Raw genomic sequence first — 21,555 nt, 5'->3', positions numbered from 1 at the left:
TGCTCAGTCAAGATATGGCTGACTAAAAAGTATATGTTGCTCTTCCTTCAAGCACAGTTGCTATTTTATTTCATGGGAATGGTATTTCCTTAATTTTTATGCCAGATGGTACTGTCTCAGATAACTTTTCTAAGGCAATAATCACCCGACCGTCTTTAAAAGACATGTGGTTTCATACTGAATGAATGTCCCTGACAATCAGATTTACAAAAGAACCCTATCCCAGGCCAAGTGGATTTCATAGTGAGCAGCAGACACATCCTCAAAACTTTGCTTCCAAATGGAGGGAGAGAGGAAGATGAAAGCCAAGTATCTTATCACTTTATGATAGCTCTCAAGTTTTATTAGTAAAGATGAACACATGTGGATAGAATAGTATTTCTCAAAAATTCTGCTTTCGTATATGGATTTTTAAGAAAAATGATTCTAAAACCAAAGGACTCAAATACTAACCTAACAGGTTTAGGTCAGAGTTCTTAGCCAAGACTGGGCTCTATTCATAGATAAATCAAATAAACTCAATCAAATCTTCAAACTTGCTATTTTCAGGGCTTTGAAATCATGTAGGAATCTAGGTGTGTAACCACACAGGATCTTAGCTTATGCACTTGGCCAAAACATATAAATACTTCTAGATACTCCTCCCTCATGCACAAGAGGTATACATAAATCTAAGACTCAGAAAAGGCTGCCCACTAGTCTAAACATGTGCTATAGCCTAGTCCACTTGGTAAACAGAGACTGTGCTGAGATTTTAAGCAAATGTAAGGTTGCCATTAAAAGGTGGGATAAGAAGAGATTTCAAGGCTCATAGCTATGTACCCAGAAGAAAAAATTAAATTCTCTTCTTCTTTGTTTCTTTCTTGCAGGATTGGGGATTAAAACTGTGGCTCCTCGCATACTAGCCAAGCACTATCCAGACTGGCCTTGAGCTCACATTGTGGCCGACAGACACCCTTCAACCTGCAGACCTTCTTCTCGGCCTCCTGGGGTCACAGGCGTGTGTCACCAGGTCTGCATTCTTGAAAAGCGTGATGACAAGACGCTACAGTAGGGCTTGACAGAGTAGAGAAGTACATTTTCTAAACAAGTGTTAGCCTCTTCGGGTATGTGTCAACCCCCAGGGAACACTGTTTGAATGCTGTGCGGATCTTCACTGGGCAAGATGTAAGAGTTTGCCATTCTCTCTGATTCGGGAGTTAGGGAAATGTAGGGTTCCTCACAGGCCTAAATCAGCGATAATTTAGGAAGAAGGAACCTGAAGGGATTCATGCTGAGGTCTTAAGACATGAGAAATCAAGCTGATACTGATCTGGAAGCCCCCTCCCTATTGTGTAGCCCTCAGAGTGGCAGAGGGTACTGTGTGGGCTCTAGGGAAGAAAACTCACCAACTGTTCTATCCATCTGTGAACTCTGCAAGCTACAAGAAAGAGCAGCCCATCAAAATATATCCATCGGTGCAATAGTAGCATGAATATTATTAGGGTAGCCAACTGTTTTCTGTTTGGATTTAAACCCACCCAACTGTACGGAGCTCATGCCTACTTCTATAAAAAAGGTCGTTATCACACCGGTTGGAAGCCCAGTATGTTTGTAGAGGAACTTGCAAAGCCCTACCCCTACCCGAGAAGCTACTGGTAGCTGATGAGGGCTGGGGAAGACATAGTTTACTTTAGGGAGGTGGCCTCTGGCGGGCTGTCCATCATCCAATGAATGGTCCTATACACGTGTGTATACAGGCTGCATTGACTGAACTCAGAATATTAAAACAAGAGGAGGTTGGGAGGGCGAACTGGCAGTGGGGATCTGGGAGGAGTTGAAGAGGTGAAATGGGGGAACATGACCAAAATATAATGAATGCATATATAAAATTAACAAAGAATAAGCAAAAATATTTTTAAAAGAAAGATAGCTCCCTTTTCACTTGAAAATATACTAATTTTCCTATTTAGGTCATTTTTTTAATCTTTCTAGGTAAACCCGACTGCATTTTATGATAAACTTGTCTAAATATGCATTTCACAGGCAGATATGCACAAATACCCACATATTTACACACAATGAAGATGCCCCATTGTTTCTGCTCTCCTCCATTACATGAACAGTTCTTCCTGCTTGCAGTGGCTTTCCTCCTCCCCCTCCTCGTCTCTCAATAAGAAGCAGCCTTGACGGCACCTCCTTGGGGGATCCTTCCCACCCTCCAAGCCTGGCTTGATTATCCAGTCTTGATTCTACCAGAACTCTGATCCCCTTATAACATGTGGGAACGTTTTAAAATTTGAATCTCCCCCAATAAATTACAACCCTCCGAGCCTGGCTTGGTGGAAACTTGTCAATGAAACAAATGACATATTTCAGCTTGATGATTTTTGTGCTTTACTTTGCTGCTTTCTATTTGGATCAATAAAAAGGACAAATAACTGAGATATACTAAACCAATGGAGATGCCTTTATAAGCCAGACTACTTGGATTGCCATCTATGTGGTTCTTACTTTCTTATAGGTCTGTCTATAAACTTCAAGGATCTGAAAGAACTAGGAAAAAACCTACTAACCCAACAGATGCAATTAAGTGCAGAAAAGAGTCAGGCTTGGGAGCATGCAGAACAAGGTGCTATCAGCTGGGGTAAGTCTGATAAAACAAAAATGGACAGAGAAGAAATGGCTGAAGGGAAATACATGCATAATAGAAATTAGACTGGAAGAAGAAAAACACAAACCCTAACTTGGTGACCATCTATAAAAGCCTGTCTGCAGCAAAGTGACCAGGCAGGAAGTCTACCTTGCCAAAGTCCTACTCCTGGCAAGTTCTTACCCTTTGGCCTGGTGAGCCATCACGTCCTGGTGAACCAATACCTCCGGGGACTCCCTAGGAAGGGAAAGAACAGGAAAAAGTCAGTTTTACACCTCTCCCCTAGAATAGAACACAGCTTCCAAGCAAAGCCATGGCATAAAGGGACCCTTCTGGGACATAAGACTGAAACCCAGAAGTTACTACTGAGAAACAGACACAACCCCCATCAGTCAGAATACATGAAAACATCATTAACAGAGACACCCTGCTGAGGTCACAGCTGATGTCAGAAGCTTCAGGTTTCTATCCCTGGCAAAAAATTAGCAGCAAAAACAATACCTGTGGACCAGGAAGGCCAGCATCTCCTTTATCTCCTTTATCACCCGGCATTCCCTGAATATCCAGAAATATACCCAGTTAGATTCACAGATGTAAGTTGGTCCCTAGAGTATTTTCAACAGTGAGCTGCCTTTGCACTATCAGCCACATGTCTGCTTTCACTTCTCACAGGAGCTATACCATCCATGTAAACATTCCCACAGAGCTGAAAGTTTATGTACAATGACAGTTCCAATGCACAGTGTGCAGATGGCCACACCGATAATGCTAACATGGCAGAGGCAGGGAGACAAACATTTCAATGTTATTTATAGCTTCTTTGAAATCGTATATATTTCAGTGAATTAAATTGAATTTCTTCTCAAAGATATTGAGCACTTTAAAACAGCCATTTAATGCTCGTGATCTAAACTCTGTAACTTAATCACTGACTTATATTCTGGTGACAGTAGAAATAAGGAATTGTATAATCTCCTTTAATAGTTTACGTTCCTAATGGACGCACATCAATAATGAATCGGTGTAACAGTTGTTATCCTCTAGATATTAAAAGTATAGACAAGGGCAGAGGAGGGTGAGTCAGGGGTATAGTGCCCCCCCAATTTAGGAAGTCTACTTGAGTTTGATTCCCCAGGACCCATATTAAAAATAGAAATCTGAGCACATTTAAAAATAAAAACCATATGCTTGTAGTCTTATCGCTGGGGCGGGGCACTAGGCACAAGTGGGTCCCTGCGGCTCCCTGGCCAGGTAGCCTAGTGTTTTCAAATTTTAGGCTGATGAAGACACTGTCCTACAAAACCGAGGTGGGTAACTCCTAAAGGGGATGCTCGGTAATGATCTCTGGCTTCTACTTACATCCATGCACACACACATATACTGCATTCAGTATACCCACCAAAACATGTGCCCATGTCTACAGTATGTGAGTCCATGCTCATACGCACATACATGACAAACATGCAGAAACAACAATTTAACAAAAGAATTTAGACAAAGAAGCAACGGCTGTCCATCTTGATGTGACATTCACAGGCACGATATTGTGGAAATGCTTACTCCTTGCCCACGTGCCTGGTTTTGGAAGACCACCATGACGGAGCAAGTAATTGATTGTGGAGTTAAGAAATAGTCCTTGTGACTTTCAAATGGACTGAGACTCACTGGTAAGACACAGGATATGAAAGAGCTCATTCTTCATGTCCTCATGGGAAACAGATAATAATAAAACCCACGCAAATATACACACAACTCACAGGCATGCCTTGAATGGACAGACCGCTGGGTCCTTGGGGTCCAGGGGGGCCCTGCGGTCCTGCAGGACCCGTTTCTCCCCGAGGTCCCTCTGGCCCCTAGAAGGTAAGAGAGAGAAATTACTGTGGGACTTAGATCCTCTATGACCCAAAAGACATTCCTGTACAGAACACGTATTTCATGATAAACTTCTAAGATATGAAATGCACAGAGGGTAAAGAGACACAAAGCTCCAAGTAATTTACCTGCTGGGTAAAATGTCATCCGTTAGCTACAAGGACAAACGCACAGGGTTTCATCAACTTTATCTATTTTGTCTCTGTATATAAGGACGGTGTGCCAAAGATGTGAGCATGTAGTCTGCCCACAACTCCCTAATATTCCCCAAAGAAGAATGGACCACAGGACCACCCTCCTGGTCCAGGAAGGAAACTGGATGAGCAGATGTCTCTCCATGCTCCATGCTGTGCTTTCCAACCCAGGCGTGCCTCCGCCTCTTCCTGAAAACTTTACACCAAGGGCCATTTCTCCCGACCTCCCTGCAGAACCACAGTGCGGTTCTCCTGCAGCCACGGAGGACCCCACCTCAAAACCATCTTCCCTTTCCCCAGAGTCAGGAATTCCTTTCACATCAGTAGCTTCCACATCTTTATGCTTTAAACAACTAAACAAGGGACCCTAGACTTACAATGTCTACTTGTGATCAATTTCTTCTTCCCTATCCAATTTGGTGTCCGCACAAAGGCTGTTGCTTCATTAAATTAAGATCTCCTGTGCCTGGCTCAGACCCTATTCTAGTGCAAATGTTTCAGCCGTGCACATTCATGCAGTACCACAGGGTACCACTTCTGCACAAATGCAAGTATGATATGCTAATCAATGGTGAGAGCATCTAGTGCCACAGATGTGTGTGTGCATGTGTGTGCATGTGTGTGTGTGTGTGCGTGTGTACGTGTGTATGCATGTGTGTGCATGTATGTGCATGCGTGCATGTGTGTGTGTGTGTGTGTGTGTGTGTGTGTGTGTGTGTGTGTGAAAAATTAAGAATCCTTCCTTGTAACTTCTGTGGAGACTACAGAACCTACTATGCAATGGAATATTAAAAAGTATTTCCCCCATAACTTCATACGTATTGGCCAATTTTGCCTCATTCTTCATGAGCCTTGGCCAACCACTATTTTGCTGGTAATTTTCATGATTTTTTTTTAGTTAGCATATACATAAAATCACTCATGATTTTCTTGACCTGGTTTATCTAACACACTTTATAAAGGTCCATCTCTGTCGTCACAGATGACAAGATTTGACATTCTCAAGTGACTACATAGTTTCTTACCCTCTATAGGCATCACCCTTTCTTACCAATTTGTCTTTTGATGGCTTATGGGGCTGTTTCTGCTTATTATCTATAGTGAGTTCTGGTGCAGTAAACACAGAAGCAGTGTATCTTCGAAACACTGATTCCTTCTGTATGTAATTTGTAAATCATCTCGGATGTGAAACTGCTGAGTGCATGACTTGAGATGAATAATATAAAATAGAAATCCGACTGGTGTGAACTGCAGATAAGTAATCAGGACAGAACACGTTTCCTTAAGATCAGGCATGTGGAAAAACTTAAAAAAGGAGAACAGAAAAGTCCAGCAGTCGTGGACTTGGGCGAAGTGTCAGCTGGGCAGCCTCGGCGTAATGAGGTTGTACTCATATATGAGGTTTCGTAGAACACAGTGAAAAGGGCTGGAAAGCGGTCAAGAGCATTGTCTGCTCTTTCACAAGAGTCAGACTTGATTCCCAGTCGCCGTATGGCGGCCCCCACTGTCTGTAACTCTGGTTTAAGAGATCCAACAGCTTCTTCTGATGCTCATAGGTGTCCACCATGTGATGCATAGACGTGCATATAGGCAAAGCACCCATACACAAGGACATAAAGTAAAACTGAAAACAGAAACCGATTGAAACTGTATGACATTTAGAATAGGAAGGAAGCCAGGAAAGGGATCTGAAAAGGCCAAAAGGCTAGTACCTTGGCCGAAACAGAAAGGCAAAGAAGACACGAATTTCAATCGGCCAAACAAACCAACTATTGCAGAGATCTCAGGGAAGAGGAGCGTTAAGCAACCGCCTGTGGACCAGTCCCAACTGCTGACTTTAGTGAGAACTGCTTTGCAGGACGCTGGGGGCGGTAGAGATCACATGCGGCTTGAGAACTTCGTAGGACATGAGGCTGTAGAGCATCAGGTGATGACTCTGCCTAACGAAGCACATGATGTCTATGAAGGAAAGCACTGGAGGGCAAAACATGCCGTGTGCTTGAGAAGGCAGCGTGTTATGTGTATCACTTAGCATGTTCAGCAGTAGGAGTTTGGTACTAAAACCTGTACATTATTGAGGAATAAGGCAGGAAGTAGACGGCTCCTTTTGTTATTTGAAACATAATCAAACAGACTAGAAGAGAGCAGTGGCCATTGCCTTGTGATCCAAACCTTTACCATCTAATTGAAACAATGAAATGAGCACACTCCGGGGCTTTCCCTAAGGAAGGCAGCGATTATCGGTTCTCACGCTGTCCACAAAGGTGGTAAGGTGACAACTCTGTGTCACATCTGGACAACCCTGTTGTCCAAATCTACTGCAGACCAGTATCCTTCCTCAAAACTGCCAAGCAGGAATAACCATACTAGGGACAATGTTGCAGGAGTAAGTAATTACAGAGAATGAGTTTCCTTGGCATCACCAAATATCTGAATTGATTCATACATTATATGAACCACTGTCCACTGAGAATGTCGAAAAACTAATGAATCCCTGCTAAGCAAGGCCCTGAGAGGCAGAATCCAGAAAGCATAGGGTCTCCTGAGCTCCATGGGTGACCCAAAGAAAAAGCCAGAGCAACCTTGTTGAGAGGAGGCACTCAACCCTGGCCTTTCTTACAGCATGAGGTGGAGTCGGGAAAGGAACAGCAAGTCCTTCTCGGAAAATGAAACAGATCAAATCACAAAGCCTACACACTGCACCATTGGATTAGATATCCCGTGACCGCACCATTGGATTAGACAACCCATGGCCGCACCATTGGATTAGACAACCTGTGACTACACCATTGGATTAGACAACCCATGGCCACACCATTGGATTAGATATCCCTGACTATCTTTGGCTTCCCTTTATTTCCACACTCACATCTTGTCCTACCTCCACAGCCTGTGCCCGAGTGTAAAGTAAAACTCTTTTTTTAGTAAATGCTCTGAGTAAGTCTTATGTAAATCTAATGCATTCAAAGTACTAAATCAGCAAGACAGATGGTATGGAAACTGCAAAGAGTAATGTCACCGGACTGAGATGGAGAATCAAGTTAGAAAGGACCTCGACGCCTGGAGGGATGGCTTGGAGTTTAGAGTACCGCTGCTCTTCCAGAGGACCTGCTCCGTAGGCACTGCACACACAAGTGGTGTACAGACAGACATTCAGAAACACTTAGACACATAAAACAAAGGGCCACGGATATCATGTCAACAATAGCCAAAGTATGGTCCATGACTGTATATTTGAAACATAGGGACAGCATAGACTCTCAGGAAATTAATCTGAAAGCAGATGTGCAGAATCACTCAGAAAGTCAAGGCACTGGAGATAGGAGATCAGTTAAAGATTTTCCAGAATACAAAGGGAAGGAAGAGGATCAGCCTGAACTCAATTAGTGACTGGGTTTCTGCCAGTCTTTAGGATACCTTTGTGCAAAGGAGAAAAATATGTTTTGATGTGGGTTGGCATAGCCTGGTCATTTTGGCTGGCTGATGCCTCTGCAGTGCACAACCTGGAGCTTTATACTTGGTCACACCAGGAACTTAGGACAGAGAGCAGTGCTCGTCATATGATTGTCTATAGTGCAAACCAGGAGAAATCTGAACTGTAGGAAAGTCCGTGGAAAAGACTGGGGTTGACTGTGACTTCGTGGGTCTGCTCAAGACACATGTCTGTTCCAGATGGAGAAAGGGAAGCATGCACTTGAGAGAGCCACCTTGCAGACTCAGCCACACAGAGCACCAGCATTCTTGTCTGTCCCTTGTCTGTCCCCAAAGCCTTTCATTTGATTGAGTGATTAAACACTTGCTTTGGTTAAAAACATATCTCCAGTATGAGTAAAAATTGTTTTACATGGGTATTGCAAACATGTAAGATGCTATAAATCACAAGAGTATATAAAACCACATTTAACTCCAAAGTAATGCCTACTTGAGACAAAGAGAGAACGTGTTACCTTCGGACCCGGTTCACCTTGTTGGCCTTTTGGTCCTCGGAGTCCTGGACCACCCTGGCAAACAGATGTTAAGTATTAGCTCGAAGACAAATCTCCAAACAGCATACTTCCTTCATAATATGGAATTAGGTCATTGCTATTTTATATGAAGCCCACACATTTCGTACTAGTAAATGTTCATCATGATCTTCAACTGGAAACTCCCAACCTAGTTCTGGCCTTTCTTGCAGATCATTTCAGAGCCTCAGAAAACCTTGGCTTCAAATCCTTTTAACCCTGAAAACTACTTAAAAGACTTATTTAGAGCTTATATAATGCTGATTTTGTTCACATATTAAAAGAATAACATGCTCAGTTGGCATGGAATTATGTGTTTTATTCCATAACTACATAAAAAGCCACAATTCAACCCCATTTGTTTACACAGAAATAAAAATAATTAAGTTAGTGTTTTTGAAACGTTTGCATTCCTTCCCAAGATGTTTTGGCATATTGATGTCACAGCTGTAGTATGCATAGTGGCAGTTTTCTATATTAGACATACTTATGGACTGCAAATATTCTTTATGTACTTGTCCATGTTTATAAACAGACATTTAATAATACACATGTGTGTATCTTCTGAATATTTTCATTGAACAGTACATTTAAATATTTGTAAATGCAAATATAGAATTGCAACTAATGGGAAAGCATATTATTAAAAAAAACACCATATCTCCTTAAAATAATATAGTATAGATGGATGTTATTCGATTTACTCAGGTTTTGCCTTTATTGAAGGCTGTACAGCAAAGACATGCTCTAAGATAAATGAGGAAGTGGATGGAGTTAGTGCAGGCCACGAGACACCAGGCAGCTCTCCTCCACTTGGGCAAAAGGACTGAAGATCGTTGACCCCGAGCTAACACTCTCCCTGTGTAATTCCAGTTTCCATGGGGCATGCAGATCTACTTGAAAATAAAACAGTAGCATCAAGAGAACCCATACAACCCCTTACATGGTGTGAGCCTCAGGAGGATGTGCCAGTCTTTCAGGTGTGAGCAGAGGCCCAAGGACGAACCTCATACTGAGGATTAACCACAGTGGCTTAAAGAGAAGACTTTGTTCATAAAGCAATGGGAGATGGGTTGCATGGTAGGAAGGTGATCATCTTATAAATGTGTCCAAGTTTACTTAGGATTAAGTGTGTGGCAGCCCTTTAGTCCAGTAGGTAGCACAGGTTAGACCCAAGAGTAATGGTGTTGATGTTCTTGAAGAACATTCAAGGCTGAGCTAGCAAGACTTACTGGGGGGCCAGCTGGTCCTAGAGCTACTTCATTGGTTTCTGAGCAAGAACAGGATCGTGGAAGGTCTGGGCAGGACTCCTCATCCCGCTAAGTAGAAAAACCAGAAAAATCACAGTTATTAACAGACAGTCTACATTAACTTGCTTTACTGACTTTAAGAAAATTCTTTAAGGGAAGTTTTAAAATTTTAGGTGAACATTATGCTCTAAGGTTCTCAAGTACAAGATCTCTGAGGGAGACAGCGTGGCTGCACATGGAACATCAGTCATCACAGCTTTAGAGGGATTTGCTGAAACTAGTTTAGAAATCCACGTGAAGAAACAAAGTCAGTAGAGAGTGGAGAATATTTTTGGTTTCTATTTAATTCATTTAGAACAGCAATATTGTTTAAACCAAAGGCCTTAAACACTTTTCTTGGGCTACACTGTCTGTTTTAAGGTATAAAAGAAAACTTGTTGAAAGGCTCAGTCAAAACTACTGGATATGGATTCAAACCAAGAAGTAAAACTGCTTAAGCAAATCTATGTCCTATGAGGGCTCTATCAGCTTCTGTAGCTGAAACCAAGAACACACAATAGACCTGAAGTGTTAGGGTAGGGCTCCCTTTTCTCTTCTCTTGGGATATCTACTGACTGGAGATGTTTGAAAACGATTGCTAAAGTTCGGCTGACTAAATTCAAGGGAGTTTCCCAAATGCAGAGCAAAGCAGAGTGCCTGGTAGCTGCCTTGTGCTAAAATCTCCCATCTGGAACAGAGGCACGGAGGTACAAAACAACAGGGCTTCACAGAGCCCTTCAGTTCCCTTGAGTAGATGAAAAGGCCCTTATGTAAGACCTCACAGGATAGTGAGAGGTTAGATAGAACAGGGCCAGACAACAGACCACCAAGATAAGCGAGTCTCCAAAATATTTAAAACAAAACCCTCAAAATGGTTGAACAGATGACCTAAAATGGTTGAACAGATGACCTAAAATGGTTGAACAGATGACCTAAAATGGTTGAACAGATGACCTAAAATGGTTGAACAGATGACCTAAAATGGTTGAACAGATGACCTAAAATGGTTGAACAGATGACCTAAAATGGTTGAATAGATGACCTAAAATGGTTGAACAGATGACCTAAAATGGTTGAATAGATGACCTAAAATGGTTGAACAGATGACCATATTCCTTCCATGGCATTCTCTTTAAACGGTGGGCAGTAAGGAAAGACACCCATTCGCATCTCCTGCTGACATTTCTCATCTGTTCTAATACTCGGTCAGCTGAACTGAAACATACGTTAAGGTATTCCAAAAGATCACCCAGAAGAATTTAGCACCAGGAATCCTATTTGAAGACCCAGTGGTGATTTTTCTACTGTTGATCTGTCTTCATGGGAAATAATTTATAAGACTTTAGTGAATAAAGCAAGGAGAAATGAAAGAGCCTGGATACTTCCTAGAGTTGGTGACGACATATTTGCTAGATCTACCATGAGATATTGTTTCCTCTTGCATTTCTCAACCTATAGACCTTTAAGTGCAACACTAAGACCTCTTGTTTAATTCATGACTAGTTTAGAAACTTATTTTGATGAAGAAAGAATGAGTTACTTGCTTCCTCAAACAAGCTCCCAGGAATTTACTGCCTGCAGTAAATATTTTAATCTGGTTCTAAAATCAAAACCTCTAGACGTCTTGAAGACTTGACTGTGCTCATTATGTGGGTTTAATTATTAGGGTATGCCAACATCCATTCCCAGAAGAGCCTCCTCCTCCAGCTTGCTTTCTATGAGGAGTCTGGGAGTTATGAATCTCCTTTTGTGTCTGCACATAGACATATAGATACAACTTTATGAGAAAATAATGGGAAATGCTTAGTTTTCTGGGGGTGTCATATGGATTATGACTACAGTTCCCAATCCTTGTGGCATGAAAATCTGAGGCAATCTATCAAATTTGTATTTATTCTGTGAACGTTTTAAAAATTCAATGAAAATACAGCAGCACTTAGCATCTGCTGGACTTCGTGGGAATAATGAGCTCAAGAAAATTCAGAGCTTTGTTTAGGCCTGGTGATGCTGCCTTGTAATCCTGGGGCTTGGGAGGAAAAGACAAGAGGGTCGACGTTCAAGGTCATCCTTGTTCTAGGTTCCCTCTGCTGCTGTCATAAAAACACTCTGGAAAAAACAACTTAGGAGAGGAAAGGGTCTGTTTCAGCTGACTCAGAGAGAAGTCAGAGCAGGAACTTGACTCGGGAACCATGCAAGAACTCTGACTAGTGGCTCACTCCCAGGCAACACTGCCACACTCAATGAGTATATGCTTTCAAACAGAAATACCGTCCTTTTCTTTCAGTGCCTGCTATGGAGACTGAGTGTTAGGAAAAGCAAGAGGCTTACATCCAAACATTTCATCAATGTAACTTTTAAGTATTTCCTTTGGCCTAAGGAGCTTTGTAAAGCAGGAAGCTTGGGAGCACCTGGAGTGTGCGTCAACAGCATCTGTGGTACGGTGTTCAGACCATGTGGGATTCTACACGGTGGTCTCATCGGTTTCTTCTACTGTCTTTAATTGTCATCACAAAAGGAATTGCTTGCAGTATGAATTGAGAGACTGGCTCTCACTCAAAAGAAGAGATAGATTTTACTGCTCGATAGAGGTGAAAACATCCTTACCAGGCCCGGGAGTTCGCAGCATCTGTCCTTACTGGCCCACGATGTGGAGCAGATAATATCAAACATCTGTAACTGGAACTGGTTAAGAAAAATAATGGTCATTCGATAAGGGCAATGCAGGTAAAGTGTGCTCAGTTATAATTATTTCATCAGATGAGATACTAGTGTATTTATCATACAATATTAATAACATAATAATCCAGTAAATAACTAAAACTCATTTTGTTCCTGAAACGGAGAGTGAGCAAACATTCTGTCTACAATCGCTTTCTATATCCCGTTCCCATCCTTTCTCCTTCTCGGATCCACCTACAGCAACCTTAGTTCTGTGGGCAGTCTTCCTTGGAAGCCCCTTAGAGCTCCTCCCCAATGCCCTGTAGTCATCAAGTGCTCTAGGTGCTCTTCATAGATCATGTCTCAGCTACTGCTCAGTTATCTGGGTTATATGCCCTTCAGTTCTTCAAGGCCAGGGGGAACTGCTCGTCTCTGAGTCACTTACATAGTAGCTACTACATAACCAGCACGCAGAAAGCCTGAGGAATAAACTTAGTTCATTCCCCCGTGCGATCCTTGTTACTGTAAGTGAGATATTGCAAAGCCTTTTCTGAGACAATAGTGAAAACAGAAAACAAAACAGTCTTGTGCTAGAAAAGCTTATAGGGAATGGGAGACTCTCAAATAAATATTGTACTCGGTGAGGTGCTAGGAGAGATTCATAATGAGAACCGTTGGGTACATGGACTTTGTATTTTTATGTAAGTGATTTGTCACACTGTAAATGCTTAGCCTTATTTCATTCACACATATTGGAAATAACTCAAGATAAGAGGTGACATGTACAGAAATATCTTTATAACATTAATGGGGACTAACGTCAACATACTGTCCCGATTATTCCCACATACTTCTTTCTACATTGCTTTGGAATATTGAAGTACGGCATCAATGAAAGACCTGGGAAGATGATAATGTTTTCATTTTAATCTGCAACCTTCCTCCAGCAAGGAATGTTTTCAATAAGGACCATAAACATGTAGTTCAAAGAACTCAGCCGTGGCCCAGAGCCCTTGGGCTGAAATGACAGTGCTCACAGAGTCACTCTGTTGAAACAGGCCACCAGAAGCTCCAGAGTATCACTAAAGAGCCACTTCTAATGGTAAGAAAATGAAATCAGGTTTTCTGTTCTCCTGCTCAAGAATAGCTGTGTGCATTATTGGGATGTTTAACCAGTAAACGGAAAAACCCTGACTTTTGAAAACAGACTCATTATTCAAAACCTCTTACTTGCTTGAAATGATCATAGCAATGCATTATTTGCTAAAATGATGGCAAGGCACATAGCTTACCAACACCACCTTTAGAGTTAATATCCAGTAAGATAGATATGAACCAAGACAGGGAAGCCATATAACAAAACAATAATCAAATTTTTTAAAACATAAAGATAAAAACATTTCCTAAAGTGCAGTACAACAGACTTTTGTAACTGTAAAATAGCAAGAAAGAGTTCAGATAGCACAAAGACTGTATGCCATGGGGCTAGGTTTCTGGGATAGGAGTGCTGAGTCCAGCCCTAGTGAGCTATTTTGAAGACATTAGTTCTTGTTTTGAACTCTGCTTTCTCATCTGCGAAAGTGTGCGCTGACATAGTTGAACACCCCTACTTTGAGTGTGCAAAGCTTTCTGGCTGTTGAAATGACGCCAAAAGAAGTCTCTAACTGGCTTTGCTGCATGGGTTTCGTGTAAAATGCAGACACATTGAAGGTGTCTGAAGTTCCTGTTGAATGCGTGTAAACGATATACATGGAACATAAATGCATCTTGTGTCTACACTTGGATCCCATCGTCAAGACGTCCCGTTGTGTGTATTTGAATATTCCAGGCTCAGTAGTTCCAAGTACTTCAAAGGAGAGCCACTCAATTCTACTAAGTATTCCGTCTGCTGTGAAGGTGAGTCAGGGTGGAGCGAGTACTACAGCAGTGCCTGACACATTCCTGCCCTCAACAGTAAATGCCATCTGGAAATCCCGTGTACAACTCTCTCCCAACACTTTGAGAGCTTGTAAGCTAATAATGTACAAAGTAAAAGTGAGAGCGTCCAGGGAAATGCAGACGAGATTTCTGCTACATTATTTACTTTTAACGGTGCGGGAAAGCCCAAAACTATCCGACATGTTTTGACAATCTGCTCTGTGCACTGTGTCTGTACCTTTGCTCAGGTTGTTACCCTGGGGCACAGTGACAATCACATTCACTCTGCAGCCCAGAGCTGTAGAACCTGAGACAATCCTGTTTGAGGAGCTGAATATCATGGAGGTTCAACTCCAGCTGAGATTTGAGCAGCCCAACCCATGTGTGGTCTAAACCTGTGTGGTTTATTTAGTAATAAGTGTATCTTTGAGCTAATGCTTAAAATGGAGAGAGCCCAGCCTGATTTCCTAATGTTATTGCACTTGAGAACAGGTATTCAATGGGTCTCACCATGGATACCATCAGCTAGTGTCAGCTTTGTCTGGAAACCACTCATCCACTAAGAGATGGAGCATCCCTGAGCCAACGTCTGGAAATCCATTAAGAAATTTAGCATCCCTGGACCAAACCTTCATGTTAATGTATTTTAGTGAATGGGAAGATCTACTTAAAGCAAAAGCCCTTCACCACCTCTAGTATGTATCAAGCCTTCTTGAAATTTCTCCAACAAACACTCAGCACTCAGCCACCTATGGCTGCATAATGTCTACCTATAAACTTCTGAGTAACCCTCTGCCCTGTGGAGCGATAAGGATTTGTATGAGCTCCGTTTATCCTCTTAGATGGGATCCACAGATTTTTCTTTGAGTACACAAAATTTATTCACAGTTGTTTTGTATTTGTGATAGCTTAGATTCCTTAGCTGTCCTTAGGACTTCTTTCCCAAGGGACATTTATGCAGATGGTGTGAAAAACAGCAACAGCAGAATAAAAAACATATGGTTTCTGGCTTTTTCTCCAAAAGCAATGCTACGCATAGCTGTACATCTTCCACAGGAGATAACATGATGTGTGACACCAAAGCATTTTATACTTGAGTACCTTGGAAGGCAAAGCATAGTCCCAAAGAAGTCATAGCTCGGGCAGTATGCAAGCGACAGCTTCCTTCTACTTCAACACAGTACATAAAAGACCAGGTCTTTAAAACACAAGAAAAAAACATCTGACCTTCCACATTTACACTTTGTACTTTCTCTAAATAGAACCCCCAGTCAATGACAAATGTTCATTTTTTTTTCATCCCTGGACATTTTTTGTCTGGGTGTAGCTCAAAAGGCAAGTCATTTGGGGTCAAATGTTAGCAAGAAAATAAGATTAAAATGTTTCGGCACTTGAGTCATTTTGATCTATGAATGGGAATTTCAAAATGCTCTCGGCTCCAGTTTCCACTCAGTACCAGACTTTTCCCCTCCAATAGTTTCTTAAATACTGTAAGTACTTATTCATGTCCTTATACAAATCCCAAGCTTTCTGTATATAAGAGGTACATAGAGAGAGGTACAGAGACCTAAGCCATCTTCCCTTTCTTATCAGGTGCGCAACTTCTCCTTGACTTTATCAAGAGCAAGTCTACTTGGCATTTGCCATGGTAGAGTTCAGAGCTATGGATTACTTTTAAGTTGTCAAATTTTAGGAAAACCATGAGTGTTCCATTAAATCCGGAAATGAAAGTTAACAACAGAAGAATGGGCACAAGGGTGCTGCATTAGACTTGTTGCCTCAAGGTGGGCAGAGTTTAGGTTAGCAGAAAACAGCAGCGGAGCAGAAGCCAGACAGTACTAGGAAGATCACAGTTTCATATTTCAATGTCCTCACTTTTTTTAAAGTGAGAGATCTCACTAATTCAAAGCTGAGTTTTAGCATCATCGATAAAGCAGACAGTATGAACATCTCTTCCTATGGTTTTAAAATATTAAATTGATATTTCACGGGAATATACATTTCACAGACACAACAGGCATACAAGTTGGCAGCTGTTATAATGTAAGGATTTAAAGAAGCAACATGTGGGAAAAGTCCTTTCAAAATTTTACTTTTTTCTAATATCAGGGTTTGCTTTTGTTTTACTTCTTTATATATTTCATGTATTAGTCATCTATTGAAAGTGTAGTTGGTAAAAATCTTTTCACCTTCTGTAGCCTGGCACTTTGTCCTAGTAATGACGGTTTGCTTGTTAACTTATAGCTTTACTTACTTACTCTCTCTCTCTCTCTCCCTCTCTCCCTCCCTCCCTCTCTCTCTCTCTCTCTCTCTCTCTCTCTCTCTCACTCACTCTCTCTCTCTCTCTGTGTGTGTGTGTGTGTGTGTGTGTGTTCTTGAGTATCTGGCTCTGTTTTTCTGTTTTTGTTTTTCTGTTCTTTTTGTTTTTGTTTGTCTCATCCTAGTTTGACTTTGCTTATTTTAATTTTGATATTTTTGAATACCTGTTTGTATTTTAATGTGTAGGAAAAAGAAAGGGCGAGATATGGGTGGGTAGAGAAGACGGGGAATCTCGGGGAAAGTTGGGATAGGGGCAACTGTGATCAGAATATAAGGTAGGAAGGGAAGCCTGCTTTCAATAGAGCGAAAGGTTAACACTTGGCTAGTGAAGAACCATCAGCTGAATTCTGCTGAATTCTACACTAAAACTTTTACTCCGTGAATAAATTATAGGTGGCTCCTGTAATTTTACTTCTTGGCATATTTCGCTTTTATTTCAATAGCAGGAGGCTGAATAAATGCCAAGTGAATAACTACCTCAGTGTCAGATTCCAAAGGTAGAAAGGCACTGTAAGAAACATGGTTCCCTTCCAGACGCTCAAGCCTTTTCTGGAATCATCCAAAAGGAGTGGGGGGGGGGGGGAAGAAATGTAAAAAACCTCTTAGGAAGAAAGACTGGAAAGTAGAGGCAGTTACTTTTCTTTACACATATGTTTTGACAGCTAAGTTAAGCCTGCTTATTAGTTTAGTCTCCCTGGGGACAGCCACTGCCTGAAAAATCTTGCATTTCTGAGCATGGGCTGTTTTTATTACAAATGTAAGCTGCTTCTACACAGTAGTTATTATAACCCTGAATCCTCTCTCCTTCACTCAACTATGGTTTGGAAGAATACATTATCTTTTCAAAGGGAACCCTCAGAACCTTCCAACATGTTGAATTAATGTTAGATTTGGCAGGTGATGCCGACCTATGAGCTACACTTATTCCTCATGGAATTATCTAAGCTGGGCCCATTGCACAAACTCTGGTTACAGAGGAAGACAAACACTGAGATCAATACTTTTTGAAACTGGAATCCAGTGGCCAGGACTTCTCTTGCATGGCATTGCATTTTTAAGATCTAACCTAATATTATCCATTTCAGCATAAGCAAATTCTTTAGTAAGTGGGAAGACTGACAATCTACTTAGGAGTCCTTTATAGACTTCTAGATTAGAAGAGAAGCTAAGGCTCTTTTCCTAGTAGCCTTACAAAGAAGTCTTTAGTTACTGACATCTATAAATTCCCGCTTTGTCTTCCAGTGGCCACAAAGAGCCCTCTGTTCAACTGCACTGCTTTGGTGTGCCACAGTGAAAAATTACCACCAGCATACCTGAGATACACAGGCACAATTAGGTGTACAAATAAATTTTTTGACATTTTATCGGTTATGTGTATAGAGTACATTTTTACCTCTGATATAATTTGAAACACACTATAATTGTTATTATAAAGTTATAACTATAAAATACAAATAGAGGAGAGCAGGAGATATATTAAGAGGTTGGAGTCAATGCCATACACGGGAGCCTACTAAAGATGACATTGCTTGAGGAAACAAATTATGCAAATCAAATAGTCTGAGGCTCAGAAAGTAGCTCAGTCGAAGCTCCTTGCCCAATATTCACAAGGTCTGAGGCTCGGGGCCACAAGCAAAACTCTATGTATGAGAAGTAGACATTTCTATTTATGCTCTACCAAGTGTTTCTTGGGCACATATTCTGCTTCTAGAAATGTATCAGAAACTGTAATGATATTTTTTAAAGAAGTCTATAGTGTTGTTTCCGTATTGGGGAATTTATATTGTCTAGAGACGGAAAATATGAGTAAATGAAGAACAGCAAAGGATTGTGACTGCCAATAATCAAGTTGCAAATGAGTATTTAGTTGTCTGTTAAAGGTGAGGTGAAGGATGGAAAATTCATTGTTGTGAAATTTTTCATTTGTCCAGTAACATAGCTGCTCACCTTTGAGTCTTCCCGCCAGGGACGTTAGATACACCATGCCTTAAATTAGTACTTTTAATTTAATTAAATTTTAATTAATTAAAAATGACAGTACTAAGTGATGTGGGCCTCGAGTTGCCCTTGTTCTCATAATCGGATCTACCCTCGGATTGGCTGATGCACCGTAGCCATGGTTTGCTAAATCTGTGATTTTACAATCTCTTGAACACAGTTTCTAGTGTTACATAGAGGAGAAATTCAGATTAGAATAATCAGTCTTTTTAGAAACACAGTGTTACTAGTTTTAGGATGACTCACTGAGTGGGTGTGAAGCCCGTGGCACTGGGATTCTTTTGTGTGGGGAGGGAGTGAGCGAAAGAGATGTGAACGTGACTCTCGGCCAATTAAACGTCGCCCAGGCTTCAATTCCACTTTCATGATGTAAAAATTATTTCAGAAAGATCTTTACATGAGTACAGGGTACTGATAGCACAAAATAGTTTTAAAATATAGAAATCCAACCCAAATTAGAGACATATACCACTTTCCTAGGTATAATGTATCTATGTACGTATGTATGTATGTATGTATGTATGTATGTATGTATGTATCTATCTATCTATCTATCTATCTATCTATCTATACATTTATTTATCTATCCACCGGTGCATTCATCTTTTTTAACAGTGGGACAGGTTCTTCTGGGTTGCCTTGTCTAGCGTCAGTAGGAGAGGCTGTGCCTAGCTCCCACAGAGACTAGATGGGGGGATTCCAAGGCCCCCCCTACATACGCAGACCATTAGAAAACTCTGTCATTAGAAAACAATAAACATTAAAAGAAAAACCAAAAAGAAAAAGAAAAAAAGCAAACAGTTAAATAAATAGTAAAGGAATTTTTCCTGTAACAGACACAGGATTCCACCTCCCTGTCTACTTACTGGTGCAGAGTTTCCGTGTGGTCCTCTTGATCTGACCAGCCTCCCTAGTACTTCCATACCATCCGACGTGATATTTGCCGATGCATTTATAGCCTTCTGGCCAACTTCCTTACAGTCAACAACTACTTTGGCCAAAGTCTTGCTGACAACAACATGGAGCTAGATAAAATAAAAGATGTTTTAGGAAATCCCATGTGGGAAGGATTATAAACTTATTTTGGCAACTGTCTGGCTGATTGTTAAGTACAGAGAAGGAAGAGAATTCTGTCTGCTATGTACCTTTTTCATGACTGCTCAATATTCTAGAATTATCCTTTTCTAGAATCATTGTTCTAGCTATGTCACTTTGACAAGACTTTAAAAGAGCCACTTTTTATAAGAGATTTTAGTTTACCTTTCTTGAGGTTTTTAGTTAGCACACAAAATATTGTGTGTTATGAATGTTATGCATGTGTTGTTATAATTAGTTCTAATTTCTTCCTTTCCCCCACTGCCTTCCCCAATTTTTCACCATCTCCCTGCAGCTGAAAGGCGTCCTGAGAGTGAAGGACATTTTCTTAAGGGAGGGAAAGGAGAGCAATGAATGCGCTCGAGAAGCCCTTCAGCTTACTGTATGGTGTGGTTTTCTCAAACTATAGTCAGGGACATGAAGAGCACTATCCCAGACGCCTCAGATTCCTTATGAGGATATGGAAAAGCCACATTGTTTCATCCTTTAAGTAACCATTGAGTGTAGGTATACTGAAATAAACCAAGTGACCACACTCTAACCAAGTTCTGACATAGAAATCAATGGACCTTCGACACATTGTGAATTGGGATTATTTTTGTTTCAGGAATGCTACTTGTTTGTGGAAGACTTGTGAAAGAAAAGTAGAATCCACACTCCAATAATGATTTCACTCCCAAAGAAAGGTAACCGTGTCACCTCCACAAAGAGGACTGGAGGCTGTGAATCAAGGCTATAAAAACTGAGCCAGCCAGCGCCATGCTCAAATCATGACCAGACTTAGCCTGTCAATTGTTTAACATCTTATATATTAATATACTTTTATCCATGGATGTACAAAAGATGAAAGAAGGCAGATAGATTCCTACCTATTTTCATTTAATGTTTTTTAAGTTTCATCGGGATAAAAGTAATTCCATTCAGCAGTGCAATTCCTTAGAAAGTTCCCTCTCGAAAAGAAGTTAAACATTGCTCAATAGAAGTCCATTCCTAGGAAAATCCTACCACACTGCTTGTTAGCACTGACATTCACAAGAGTAGAAATGGACTTCTACATGTTCTTGCGAGATTGTTCTCGTGTTTAAAACAATGCTGTGCTTTATACAAGACATTAAAACATTTTCAAAAATATTTTGCTTAAAAACACACATACAAGTGGTTATTCCACTTATATAATTACTAACATTTTAGGACTATACCTTTATATCCAAAATGTAAAAGATAGAGCCAACTAATAATCAATAAGGAATGATATTTACTCGCTTGTAATGCTTTGAACAAATCAAATCTTATCAGTATGAATTGAACTTTCATTGACATCTTCCACCAATAGTCATATGCTGCATCAGCTTATTTTGTTTCTTGTTTGGATTTAATAGTCATTTCTTTATACAGCCTTTAAACTTTTAAAGCTTTACACATTTAAAGCCAGTCATAAAGAAACCTCACTTCTAGTTTATGGAAGTTCTGGTAAGGTAAACAAAGCTTTACACTACCCAGAACACATAGAGTTCCTTGAAGTAAGGACACAAGCTCGTGCCTAAGCTGGGGTCTTTAATGACAATCCTCTTTTGACA

The 21,555-nt window shown here is 40.8% G+C and overlaps 1 protein-coding gene across 2 annotated transcripts in view; it reads right to left on the bottom strand.

Moving 5' to 3' along the window:
* Positions 1-21,555, bottom strand: part of COL14A1 (collagen type XIV alpha 1 chain) — a gene marked incomplete at its 5' end in the record, with an annotated part of 113,635 nt that overhangs the window by 40,126 nt on the left and 51,954 nt on the right. For both annotated transcript variants that reach the window (XM_080909345.1, XM_080909344.1), the window contains 7 exons: positions 2,816-2,869; positions 3,134-3,187; positions 4,390-4,485; positions 8,646-8,699; positions 9,935-10,021; positions 12,596-12,673; positions 19,750-19,908. In XM_080909345.1, the coding sequence (XP_080765471.1) occupies positions 2,816-2,869; positions 3,134-3,187; positions 4,390-4,485; positions 8,646-8,699; positions 9,935-10,021; positions 12,596-12,673; positions 19,750-19,908 (582 nt within the window). The remainder of the gene's footprint in view (positions 1-2,815; positions 2,870-3,133; positions 3,188-4,389; positions 4,486-8,645; positions 8,700-9,934; positions 10,022-12,595; positions 12,674-19,749; positions 19,909-21,555) is intronic.

Source organism: Micromys minutus (genome assembly GCF_963924665.1).
Source record: "Micromys minutus genome assembly, chromosome: 33".
NCBI lineage: Eukaryota > Metazoa > Chordata > Mammalia > Rodentia > Muridae > Micromys > Micromys minutus.
This window is presented reverse-complemented; position numbering and strand designations above follow the sequence as displayed.